The sequence below is a fragment of the Alligator mississippiensis genome, chromosome 11 (assembly GCF_030867095.1).
Source record: "Alligator mississippiensis isolate rAllMis1 chromosome 11, rAllMis1, whole genome shotgun sequence".
NCBI classification, from domain to species: domain Eukaryota; kingdom Metazoa; phylum Chordata; order Crocodylia; family Alligatoridae; genus Alligator; species Alligator mississippiensis.
Window position 1 is genome coordinate 74,225,365 of NC_081834.1, and position 14,128 is coordinate 74,239,492.

The 14,128-nt window shown below is 41.9% G+C and overlaps 1 protein-coding gene across 1 annotated transcript in view; it reads right to left on the bottom strand.

Annotated features, from left to right (window-relative positions):
• Nucleotides 1-220: 220 nt before the first annotated feature.
• Nucleotides 221-14,128, bottom strand: part of LOC132243811 (olfactory receptor 4N2-like) — an 89,569-nt gene continuing 75,661 nt past the window's right edge. The window contains exons 2-3 of the mRNA XM_059714194.1: nt 1,192-1,628; nt 221-263 (exon numbers count right to left, since the gene is read on the bottom strand). Of these exons, the coding sequence (XP_059570177.1) occupies nt 221-263; nt 1,192-1,628 (480 nt within the window). The remainder of the gene's footprint in view (nt 264-1,191; nt 1,629-14,128) is intronic.

A 14,128-nucleotide genomic window follows, 5' to 3' on the forward strand; every position in this document is an offset into this window, starting at 1 on the left:
ATTCATCTACACATGCACCCAATGGCACAGTCTCAGCAGTGCACGGGTCACTTCCGACCCTCCTGTGCAGTAGCAACAAGGTACTGCACAGTGGCTCATTGCAGCAGCATAACAAATCATGCCCACCATCAATACGGTTATGCAGCGTCTTGTTCAGATGCACTCAATGTGAACAAGAGCAACAGGATGTCCTTTATGAGACAGAAAGGGTAGCAAATAGTCACTGAGCAGTGGTGATTTTCTGTTTAGGATTTTCAAAGCAGCTGGAGGAGATTATATGCCCATTTCTCATAATCAGCATTCTAAATCCCAGTAGTCATCTCTACCCAACTGAAGCACACAAGGATAATATTTTCAAAAGCTTGAAAGTGGCTTAAGGAGCACAGGTCCAACAATAAAAATCAGTTAAACTTGGGGCAATAATGGACAAATTTCTATTATATTGCTACTGACAAAAAAACAAACAAACAAACATTTAAATACTTACTTCACATTGATATCAATTGGATTTATTTTCACAAGGAGCTTTTATGAAGCCAAGTAAGCCCCCACCTACATCATAAGTGCCTAAACACGTATCAGATAACTTTGGCATTCAGTAATTTTTGAAACTCCCACCCAAATTTTCCATTCTATTTTACAACACCATCAGTATCACTGTTGTTTTTCAATATGACTGATCTCCTCAAAGCTTTCCTTATTGCTGTTTTCACATTGTTATTCCTTAGAGTATAGATCAAAGGGTTTCGCAGTGAGGTAATGACACAATAGAAGACAGACACCACTTTGCCCAAGTCAAATTTATATTGGGCCTGGGGTCTGATGTAAGTGAATATAATTGTGCCATAATAGATGGTTACCACTGTGAGATGAGAGGCACACGTGGAGAAAGTTGTTTGTTTTTTTTCTGAGCTTTTGCAGATGACAGCTTTATAATAGTGGCCACAATGTTAACATAGGATGACATAGTAAGCAGGAAAGAACTCAAGATGACCACAGAGCTGCAAGTATACCCAACAGCTTCCTGCACATATGTGTCAGAGCGGGACAACTTGAAGATTGGGTCTGAGTCACAAAAGAAATGGTTGATTTTTTGGGGGGCCACAAAATGATAGCTAGGAGATTAGGATTGTGGGAAGGAGCAGGGAAAGGAAGCCACAAAGCCAAGAGCTGGCAGAAAGATGGAGGCACAATTTGGGACTCATGATGGTGGCATAACACAGTGAGTTGCAGATGGCCAAGTAGCGGTCATAAGCCATGACAGCAAGGAGGAAGCATTCAGTTGCTCCTAGGGAGAAGAAGTAGTAATACTGAGTCACACAGCCGCTTACGGTGATGGTGATACTTCTGGACAAAAAGTTGGCCAGCAGCTTGGGCACAGTGACTGATGTGTACCAAATCTTCAGGAACGAGAGGTTCCCCAGGAGGATATACATGGGGGCCTGAAGGAGGGGATCCATCAGGACAATGCCAATAATGAGGAAATTCCCCATGAGTGACAGCATGTAGATGGACAAGAAAAACATGAAGAGAAGGATCTTGGTTTTCTGGGGGCTGCCAAATCCCAGGAAGATGACTTCTTTCACTGAAGTATGGTTTGTTTTCTCCATGGATTCCTGGACGCTAATCTGAAAAGGGTGGAAGAAATCAGTGGAGTCAGATGCCAACAGCAAACACTGCCTAGTCCCTGGAGTGGTTTCTGTGGGCATATTAGAGATGAGCCTGCAGTGAAAGACCAGATCCAGACACTCCAAAGCTAAGTGGAACTTAGACATTTAATTTTGTGTCTGGCTTCCCTGTATGTACTGCTGAAAATCCCAAAGAGGGTCATTTAAACATTGGGAATCCCCTCGCAATCAGAAAAACTGAATTGTGGAAAACTGTATTTCAATTGGACAGCATATAAGGGGGCCTAACAACTTCCATAAGTAAATAAATTCCAGTTTCTGTGGTTAGGATACTCACCCCATCAACCTTAAAAAAATAAAAAATAAAAAAAATAAAAAAAAATGGCCAGCTCATATCCACATTAGAGAACATCAGCCATTCAGTAAACAGGTTTCTTTGGTCTGAATTCTGAGTGTACCCCTTCAGACCTCACCCACAGCCATTTTTATTAAGGCATTTATATACCTGTAGATACAGATGGGCACCAAACATGTTTTATTTTCCTTCCCAGAAATGACCTAGGCAGGTGAAGTAGCTAATATCCACGGAAAATTAAAATTCACTAGGCACTAGTTCACTTTAAGTGCAGTTTCAAATTTCACTAGCCACCTGAGTGCTCATATTCAGGCAGCTCTGTGTCTGAAAATACAACCCTCCCTTCTTTTACTGGGGGCAGGCTCTGCTGCTTGTACTCAGACAGAATAGCACATCAGTTTGTGAATGACCAAAATGAAAAGCTTCTGGATTGCAGAGTGTAAATAAGAGCTACAGTAACCATCCTTAGAACCTCCTCAGACATCTGAATCATTCCTTGAAATCCACGGGGTAAACTCTGCATTGCCTACTCAGACTTTTTTCTTGTTAATATTTGTACTTTTGCTCCCTGAATTCCTTGCCACGTAAAAATATTCAGGCCACAAAAATGCCCAAGAATGCTGCTTTTAATAATAGCAATGAGACAGTTCCCTTATGGAACATGTTACCACCAGTCATGTGCACAGGTCACCATGCACAGACAACAGACATGTCCAGAGACACCAACACACCTACACACACACCATCAGGTACATGCAACCACCATTTTTTTCCCTTTTGTAACGCACACAATCTTTATGCTCATATGTACAGGTCACCACACAGACAACAGACATGTCCAGAGACACTAACACACAAACAGACACTTATTCACACACACAAACACACACCATCCGTTACATGCAACCAGTATTTTTTCTCCCCTGTTGTAACACACACAATCTACATGCTCTCTTTTTCCTAATACAGTGCAGGTCCTGTGCTGTGCTGAACATGTGCTGGAATGAGCTTTCCGATCTGACCTCCAACTTCAATCTATAAGAACCAGATTCTGATACCTTTTATATTGAATGTCATCTCACTCCATGAATAAATCACCCCGCTGATATTGGTGGGATCACTCATGGAAGAAGCACTGTTCTGTTCAGTAAATCTAGCATAATTAATCTGACCCTGATTACAGCTCTCAGTAAAACTAAATACGTGCAGCAGTACTGGAAGGATTGGGTGCTATGGTACTTGCGAACTGAAATCTCCCGGACTAAACACTTAGGGAAACTATTTCTTCTTGTCTGCCTCCTATGGGAGAGCAACAAGTCCACTGCCACAACAAGACTTTTCTCTATTCTGCTACTGTCTTAACATAAATCCATCATGAACACTTTTCTTTTTTTTAATCATGTGTTGTATAAATATGTCATAAGTCAAAATTTACAGAATATGTTCCAAGGATTTTGGGCAGCAAGAGAGGATCTCAGTCCAGTACGAGATGAACGGAGATAGCACTGATTCATTTCACACAAGTCATATTAAAACCTTGGCTGTTGGATCACTAAAAAAAACTGGGTTAGTTGGCATTATAGAAGGATTTGGACTTCAGAAGTAGGGAAGCTAGAATCACTAGATAACTGGTGGAAAGGAAAAGGGAGAGAGGCAGAGAGAGAGATGATTTAGAGTATGATTAGTCTACTTGCTTCCCCTGGGCCCTCCTCATTCTTGATCTCTTTCTCCCTTAATGGTAAAAAACAACAGAAGTACACCTTGTTTGCTGGATCCCCAGCTGATGTAAATCAGCATACTTCTACTGAAGTAGATGGAATTGCATATATTTATAGTAGCTGGGGATTCAACCTTGACACTCTGTTGTAGTCTGTTCTATATCCTATACCACACCCATGACCATGGTATGTGTCTATCCTTATATGTCTTTGTAGAACGAGAATGGAAATCAGCCTTTGGTAGGATCCTACCTTTCTGTCATTGCAGAGCCACTGGCAGGAATATTCGAACGCTCGTGGCGCACGGGCCAAGTGCCGGAGGACTGGAAAAAGGCCAATGTGGTCCCCATTTTCAAAAAGGGGAGGAAGGAGGACCCAGGCAACTATAGGCCAGTCAGTCTCACCTCCATCCTTGGTAAAGTCTTTGAAAAAATTATCAAGGCTCTCATTTGTGAGAGCCCGGCAGGGCAAATTATGCTGAGGGGAAACCAGCATGGGTTTGTGGCGGACAGATTGTGCCTGACCAATCTAGTCTCTTTCTATGACCAGGTTACGAAATGCCTGGACACAGGAGGAGGGGTGGATGTCATATACTTAGACTTCAGGAAGGCCTTTAATACGGTATCCCACCCCATACAGGTGAACAAGTTAAGAGGCTGTGACGTGGATGACTACACAGTCCGGTGGGTGGCGAATTGGCTAGAGGGCCGCACCCAGAGAGTCATGGTGGATGGGTCGGTCTCGACCTGGAAGGGTGTGGGCAGTGGGGTCCCGCAGGGCTCGGTCCTTGGACCGATACTCTTTAATGTCTTCATCAGTGACTTGGACGAGGGAGTGAAGTGTACTCTGTCCAAGTTTGCAGATGACACAAAGCTATGGGGAGAAATGGACACATCAGAGGGCAGGGAACAGCTGCAGGCAGACCTGGATAGGTTGCACAAGTGGGCAGAAAACAACAGGATGCAGTTCAACAAGGAGAAATGCAAAGTGCTGCACCTAGGGAGGAAAAATGTCCAGCACACCTACAGCCTAGGGAATGACCTGCTGAGTGGCACAGAGGTGGAAAGGGATCTTGGAGTCCTAGCGGACTCCAAGATGAACATGAGCTGGCAGTGTGACGAAGCCATCAAAAATGTCAATGGCACTTTATCGTGCATCAGCAGATGCATGACGAATAGGTCCAAGGAGGTGATACTTCCCCTCTATCGGGCGCTGGTCAGACTGCAGTTGGAGTACTGTGTGCAATTCTGGGCGCCACACTTCAAGAAGGATGCGGATAACCTGGAGAGGGTACAGAGAAGGGCAACTCATATGGTCAAGGGCCTGCAGACCAAGCCCTACGAGGAGAGACTAGAGAAACTGGACCTTTTCAGCCTCCGCAAGAGAAGGTTGAGAGGCGACCTTGTGGCTGCCTTTAACTTCATCACGGGGGCACAGAAGGGAATTGGTGAGTATTTATTCACCAAGGCACCCCCGGGGGTCACAAGAAACAATGGCCACAAGCTAGCAGAGAGCAGATTTAGATTGGACATTAGGAAGAACTTCTTCCCAGTTCGAGTGGCCAAGGTCTGGAACGGGCTCCCAAGGGAGGTGGTGCTCTCCTCTACCCTGGGGGTCTTCAAGAGGAGGTTAGATGAGTATCTAGCTGGGGTCATCTAGACCCAGCACTCTTTCCTGCTTATGCAGGGGGTCGGGCTCGATGATCTATTGAGGTCCCTTCCGACCCTAACATCTATGAATCTATGTCCCTTAGATTTTACCTTTACATAGATCCTTGACAAGCAGCTTCTGCTTTCTGATTTCCAGGGATCAAAAGGGAGATGTGGTATTTGTTCTAGTTCATTAAAGCAAGCTGTGGGGATGTTAGCTCTGTCTAAATATAGAAACTGCAGGATAGATGTAAACAGTACCATATTGCATCAGGTGAAGCACAGCTTAATAAAGTTAGGTTAGCATCATCGTTACTTAAAAAAGACCTGCCGACTAGTAATCATTCCACCCAGGAAGGACACAGATGCAGCCTCAGCCTGCTATTTTTCCAACTATCTGAGTTAGTCTAATAAAAGATATCTGATGTACCCAAAGAAACTTGTTAACCTAGCAGATAATTATGCAGAAATTTTTCCCATAGAATATCCATGTGATAATATTTTTCCTTCCTATTGCTTTACTAATCCAACAAAGCTCATTGAGCTAAATTCTATTTCACTTTACACACCTAAATGTTAGTTGCCACCTAACTTACGTGGCATATTTTGGTATTTATGCAAAAGTTTGGGATTGTGTTTTGCCCTCTAGGGCTTTTTCCTGTGTGCCTGTACGAGGACCTGTTAGGGACAATACGGAGGAAGAAGAGTGCCCAATAACCCAGTGGTCAGGGCACTTGCCCACAGGAAGAGGGGACTGAGTTCTCAGCCCTTTAACTCATTGAAGGTTTGTACCTGCACCCTTGCCCCACTCCTGCTTCCCAGCAAAGTACACTAAACACCAAGTTACAGTCATTAATCCAATTCCTTTCCAGTCTTCCTGTTGAAGCAGCATGTGGCACAATGCCCTGTTTATTAGATAAAAAAAAATATTTAGAGAGAAGGCGGCAAGTTTCCATCCCATTAAAAAGAAGGGCCCAGGCTCAACTCAATGGTTATGTCCCTTCCAAAGCTGTACCCACCTCACTTACCCACATATCTTTTGCCCTCTTCCTCCTGGCTATACATACCTGCCTCTCTTGACAGCCCAATGGGCCAGTTTCACAAGGAAGGCTGGATCATCATCATCCACAATCCCTTGATTCAAGGGTGATATCTACCATAGCTCATTGATGGGTCTTGAGGTTGCTTCAGTGTCCAATCCCTAAGCCACAGATCTGCCCACAGAAGCTGCACATCTTACCTCAGGGGAGAGTAGGATGTGGGCCACAGTCCTCTCCTTTTGCTCCCTCTACTCTCTCTTCTCTGCTTTGAGGGCAAGACACTTTACCTCAAAGCAGGCTGCCATTTGGTTGAAATGGAGGCACCTTTGGAGTTGCTTAGTAGCTAACTTCTTCAAGCTGTTGATGTTAGCATCTATTTTCTTGAGGTACACCCTTGGTGTGTCCTTGTAGTGTTTTCTCTGGCCTCCACAAGATCTCGGGTCAGAACTAGGGCTGGGTAATACCCAAATAATGAACTAGTGGTCAGAGTGCAGCCCAACTGGGCATCTCTAGTGAAGAGTGCATGCTAGTGCTTTGGCACTGAACCTGGAATAAAAATCCCAAAGTATATTTATATGCTAAAAATAACTCTTATGCAGTTGGGTTGCCTAAATGCTGCAGTTTCCTTTAAAGCAAGTAGAAGGAAATAGGATTTAATTCAAAAAGAAAACTCATAATAAAAGGATAGGGCAGGAATGAAAGCATATAAAAAGGGAAACCCATCTACAATTCACCATATGCAAAATGGCAAGGCTTTTGTGGGTTGTATCTTTTATTGGATCAACTGCATGGATGGAATTGTCTTCATTTGAAGCCTTGTCTAAAACTAAGTGCCCTGCATTTGAAAGTGTTTTTTTCTAAAATTATTCCAACCCTATAGTTGATCCAATAAAAAAAATAGATTTCACCTATTGGAAGCCTTTCTTCTTTCATAGTTCCTGGCCTACATCACTCCATCACTACCACTATATGCAGAATACGATTTCTGAAATAGTAGTTTGGTTACAATGCCAAGAGTGAAATGTTAAGGTCAGAAAAAAACAGTTGACCCAAAACATGGATAAGATGTCCCCCTGCTCACTGCCTGTTGTGATTATTCTTAAATGTAAGATGATGGCATGCTACCAAAGTAGGTGTTTTAATGTCCCCCACTGCCTGTCCCCTCCCAAGGGAAATGAGAGGGGTGGCATAGGAACAATAGTATCTAAGTCCTCTTAGATGTCAAGAAGTGACTTAGATGCGGATCTTATAGTAGGCAAAAAGTCAGAGAGGACTTTAAGACACAGTGGAGATTAGGACCTCATATTTACAAGGAAAAGATGTGAGGGCAAGGATTTCTTAGGATGCTATGTTTATTGTACCAACGATGTATTTGGAATAAAAAAGGTAGAGAAGCTTGTCGATGCAAGGCATAGCTGTTCCAATAAAAGATATTCACTTAAGAAATCCTTACCTCTTGGGTAATTTCTGGACCAACACAGCTACAACATCAGTCTTACATTACCCAGGACAAGACTACAGGATTATGCAGGGTCATTTAGTAACTCCAAAGGAAGAGTGCCCCTACTGGCCAACTATATTGCTTGCTGCAGCATAATTTCTAATACTATATGAGCACCAAGTTTGATGTATAAGAGAGAACGACAAATAACTACCATCCATCTTTGTCCCTGATGCACACTGTCCTCCAGCATACCAGCACTCATCCACTGAAGAGAGCATCCTCTACTGGGCAGTATACAACACCCCACACAACACAGCATCTTGTACAGTGCTGAGAGGGAAGGCTACCGCTGACTGAATTACACACTCTGCTCACTGCAACTCTTCTGATCATTTAACAGCTCTCAAACTATCTCCTAAAGGTATTTTGATTAATGTGCAGACATGCAGGTTGAAAATCCAGGTGGCAACACAAGAAATTCATGTTGAGTGTCTTCTGTGAGAAGGCTTTTCTCAGGGCCTTTTTCCTCTCTCTGTTCCTGAGACTATAGACCATGGGGTGTATCAGGGATGATTAACCTTAGCTTTGCTTTAACAGAGTTGTGGCTGAGTTGTTAGGTAAAATAAATTAAATCAATGTAATAGGGGTGGAATTTTAGCATCCTTTGTGCATAAATGGCTACAGCCACGCAAGTAGCCTTGTTGGCCCTTACCTGAAGTTTGCAAGTCTATTAGGTGCAGTGTGGATGTGTAAGCATAAACACAAAGATGATACACATGCTGCAGGCTTGCTCCTTCATTGGGCAGCTACACATACATGTATGTACTTACACGGCCATACATTCTGGAAACTCCAGGAGGAAGATGAGGCAGCCTCAATAGCTGGGAAGTAGGGCACCCAGGCCCTGGCTCTTCTCACCCAGAAGGTGTTTGAATCTGAATTTCTGCATCTTTCTATTCCAGTAGTCTGATCACTGTGTCAGATTCAGCCTTACTTAATCTCTTCTCTCATCCTCCTTTTGAAGTTGAGGGACTGTACCTTGCATTTAAGTCATTGGATAAAATGGAGGTTGAACATCAGCAAAGTTGCTTGCTGGTTGGTGCTATGGAGACATATAAAATGAAATGGGATTTAGCTCTTGCTGTGTTCTGGAGCTTGTATGTCAATCGTACTTCATCTGTGAGCTCCTTTCATTTTTGGTCTTGCCCTGCATGGATGTTCCCCTCATTAATCTGGTGGCAATTTCAATAGTTGCAGTACTTGGGAACCTGAGAAGGGTGGAACGGAACAGGATCACACACCTACACACCTTAGTATACTTAATGACCTAGTAAGTCAAACAGGATCTGGTCCAACACAATCAGGGCCCACCATAATGAGACACTGATTATGGTACGGACCTCAGGCATTATTGCAGTAGAAATTGTGCGTGTGGAAGGAGACCCAACCAAGCCACTCCATGAATAGGCTTCAGTGGGATCAGAAATGCATCAAGGGGCAAATGTAGGTGGGGGTAGAGGGTGCAGTCATACAGTTGCATCCCCCTTTGATTCCTGGTCCACCCCAAGGTTAAAAACAACTGCCTGCCATTACCAGCAGCATTTCTAATTAGGCAGCAATGAGGGAGTCACTTCACTTTATGGCTCATTATAATCTACGCGATTTCTTCTAAACTCTTCCTTCCACAGATGTTATCAACCCTCTCCTGTACTAATAGCCTTCATGTTCCATGAATGAAGCTTTCTTCTGCAATTCCGCTGTCTGCTAGCTCCTCCTGGTAACGTAGCTCCTATTTTACAAACCTGTTGACTGTTTTTAACTCTAACAAATAACTTTGACTCCGATGTGGAAATAACTTCCAGTAACGCTCAGGAAGGAGAGAGTTTATTTTTTAATCTAAGATTTTATGAATCTGAAAGAGATGTGCATTGACTTCTAAGGATTACAGAACTAAATAAGCAATACACTTGGATTATATTAGCCTAGTTTTTGGGGTTTTCTACACATAATATTTGCTATAGAAAATGAATGCACATTCCAATAAAGATGTATGTTTTTACTTTGATCTAAACCCAAATAACACATCCCTTGGCCCATTGCATTTTAGAAAACCTTCTAGTTTCTCTTTACCTGGAAAAAATGTGTTGTGTTAAATGTGACGAGAAGCCACACCATCTGCACCCCCCTTTTCAAAATCCTAGCTAACCTCATTAATGTAACCATAGATGGATAGATGGAAGGAGACAGAGGAAGAAGTATAGGTCTAAAATGCTTCTTGGTTACTTGGGTTGAAATCAGCTAGGCCTCTGATTTGTACCAACAAAAGCAGACGTGAAAGCAGACAATGTTGCTGTTTAAAAATGTGACCCTAGAAATTATTAAAGTAAGACCACTGCAATTTTGATGGTACCTATAAGACAGTATTTTCACTGGGGACAGAAAGTATTAGTTACCATAGAGACTCAATGCCTAGAGGCCTTTCTAATCCTCCTGGCTTGAGTGCTTTCCAGCAATTATGTTAGAGGTGCACACAGGCCAATCCAATTCCAAGTTGATGTCAAGGGGATTTTTTTCTCTCAGTTTAAATATAAAACAGCTTCGGTTTTTCATGCGACAAACGTTTTGCAGCAGTTCACATGCAAGGGTCCATTGATGCAAGGAACATCTAATGGCTGTCCTAAAACCAATGGGATGTTTCAACCATCATTCTGGAAATAATCGTCAATTATTGGTAAAGAAACAATTTTTATTTATTTATTTATTTATTTTACTGAAGAAGCAGAAAGAAAGGCATTAATCTAGAAAAGATCCATCTCCTATGCCCTATATCCTCACCTCCAAAAGAATTTGGATGTGAATACCTATAGATGTGTGGTCTTCACAAATTATAAAAAGGAAGGAGAGTATATGAGGCAGAGACTAAAACTTCTGCCTTTTTGGCATGCATTTTGCAAGGCAGGCATTAAACTTCCATCTGTGATCTGCATGCAGAATTTTGGGTGAGTTTCTTCCTTTTTATCCTCGTCTTGATAACAAATGCATATTAATGTGGCAGCTGACCCTGAAGTCTCAGGATTTCTAAGCAACTTAAAATCTCAAAGTAGTCTATAGTTTAATTGCATCTAGTCTTATGCTTTTCCATCAAAAAGTATTCTGTCCCAGTTGTTTTCACTATTTCTTAATAAAATAAGTTTTCCATGCTTCTGATTGTCCACAAGCCTTTTGCTAATTTCTCCACAATTACACAGGTATTTGTACTACTCTGTTTTGCAAGATGGGGTGGTCCGAGTGAAACACAATATGCCAGTATGACATCCTTGCCTGCCTTTAGTGTGATAGTATTGCAATATTAACATTTCATTTCCTATACCAGGTACCTCAATAATTTATTTTTTTTAACACATACACATGCACATAGTTTTAGATGTTGCACTTTCATATTATATCTTAGCTCTCCAAATTTGCTTCTGACATAATGCTTTATTTATTTATTTTTTTAAAGCATCTCTTGCTTTGATTTCACCTCCAACCCCCCATTTCCTAAAAGAGTGCTGTTTGGCTTGTGTGAAATGTTGAACCGTTCAATTTACTCATAATACTCTACTCCTCATCTTCATGCTCCCACATACGTTGACAAAAAGAAATATTTTATAAGCTTCTTTTATGCCTTGCTTCTGTGCTGATCATTGAAGATCTATATAGAGTTTAAAATGAGAATCTGAAAAATGACTTTTGGATTAACACTCCACTCTATTGATATTTTATGACATTTGGATACCAGTCTTTCTTCTGATCCTTCGAAAACCCAAAAAATAATGATTCTCCCTAAAATGTGTGGACGGGCAGATAACTAACTCAACTGTTTTTATTTTTTCCTACATTTTGGCTTCCTGTGTAAGTTAGTGCAACCTCTGTGATTTATAATTCTTTTCTCACAGGTTCAAATATAACTATCAATGGAAAAAAAAAATCAAACAAAAATGACTGAATTTATTTTCATGGGCTTTATGATGACCCTAGGCTCCAGATTCTACTTTTCTTAGTGTTTTTGCTTATTTATTTTAATTACCCAGTTAGGAAATATTGGGATCAAGGTGGTGATAAGGGTTGACTCTCACCTTCATACCCGCCATGTACTTCTTTCTTTTTCATTTACCCTGTGTTGACGTGTGGTATTCCTCCATCACAGTGTCAAAAATATTGCTAGATATCCTATCTGAGCAGAAGACCATTTCTGTAAATGGCTGCTTTGCACAAATCTCTTTCTTTGTTTTGTCAGGCCGTACTGAGATTGTTATGCTTTCAGCAATGGCTTATGACTGATATGCTGCCATATGTCACCATCTACTTCACGTGAGAATCATGAACAAAACATTCTGCATTCAGATGGTAGTTGGAGCATGGGCAATTGGCTGTATAGATGCCCTGATGAACACTCTACCTCAATTAATGCTTGTTTTTGTGGCCCCAATAAAATTAATTAGCCACTTCACCTGTGAAATCCCCACACTATTATCTCTGTCCTGCACTGATACCTTCACCAATAAAATTATGCTTTTTGTTTCTGCAGTAATATTTGGGTTAAGCACCTTTCTCTGCATCATGGTTTCCTATATCAACATCATCTCCACCATCCAAAGGATGAGCTCTTTAGAGGGCAGGCATAAAGCCATATCTACCTGTAGATCCCATCCAAAGGATGAGCTCTTTAGAGGGCAGGCATAAAGCCATATCTACCTGTAGATCCCATCTGATTGTGGTGGATTTACGCTATGTGACAGCCCTTTCCCAGTAGGTAAAACCCAAGTCAGGTCTCCTCAGTGTTTCTGGATAAACTTGTCTCCATCCAGTACAGCACCTTAACCCCATTGTTGAACCCCATCATCTACAGCCTGAGAAATTAAGATGTGAAAAAGGCAATGAAGAAAATACTATGGCCGTTGTAAGTTGTTAGACTAAAAATGTTTCTAAATTTGTTTTAGAATTATAGAAGCTGAAGTGAACTGTGAAGAAGGGACTGTGTAGCTGTTAGGAAGCCATATAAATGAGTGGAGCCTCAGTTTTGTAACACCAAATGATTAAATCAAAGCCTCCTTTGTCCAGAGTCAAGGCAGTTGGCAGGGTAATTAACCCTCAGCAACCCTGATTGCCAACAGGCAAATGACTTCGACTTGACATTGGTCACCTGCAAGCTGTAGCTGGCTCCTGGAAAGCAAAATACCTTCCAGTGCCATGCATGCTGCTCAGCAAGGCAGATGCCTCTGTTTCTCTCTTGGCTTCTTTTTCCTGCTTCCTGACAACCAGTTCCTTGCCCCTAATCAGCAAAATTGTAAAGATGCATAACACCTACAATGATTAACCATGAGAAAAGCACATAGAATAGTACAATAGATGTAGGAGTTGTATCCAAGGTTGTAATTCATGCATTAACCTGCAAATTGTAATATATAATGAAGTGTGCTTGATGTAGCTTCTTGTAATATGTAAAAAAGGGTGAACCAGAAATTTGTCCCAGATTTGTTTTCAACCCTGCCCTGTTTTTGGCAAGTCTGATCACCTGGTTGATAGTATGAATAAAAGCTACACTGAGTTCATGCTCATTGCAAAGTTGCTATATGCTTATTTGAACCTTACCATAGTAGGACCTGATAGGCTTGTGGAAACAAAATTCATAAGCATGCTTTGAAACCTGGTCCCTTCTTGTGCTCCCAATGGGATAGTAACTGTCCCACTGATGTTTACCTAGTTTGTCCAAAGAACAGTAATGCCAAGATCCAGAAAATAATGGATGAATGGGCGATAGTCCAGTGTCCTCTCTTCCAGGGCAATATCTTCCCCACTTTACTATAGCCCTTTGCTTGTGTCTTCCTGTTCCTACTTCTCAAGGTGATGCCATGCAGGGCACTTAGGATGTGTTAAATGCACCTAAAATGCAAGTGTCCACATGTTCAAACAGTAAAGCATATGCTAAGTGCGCTCATCCTGTAGAAAACTTACTATTTTGCATGCAACAAGTATTTCCAAAATAGTATTAAATAACACATGTTCAGCAACCATTGGACTGCTTCATAAAAGGTAATACGAGCAATTCATGGTCCTCCAGCATCTCTGTATGCACCACTCTCTACTCTTCCTGGTCCTGCTCCAAGAACCAGTCACTCTCTCCATCCAAAACTCTACTGCCCAGGGGAGTTACTGACCCCAGGGTGACACCCCACCCATCAGGGAACGTGTGGCATTACACAGGGCACCCACTGGAAGCCTCAAGGGTCATTGAAGCCTGCCACATTTGCT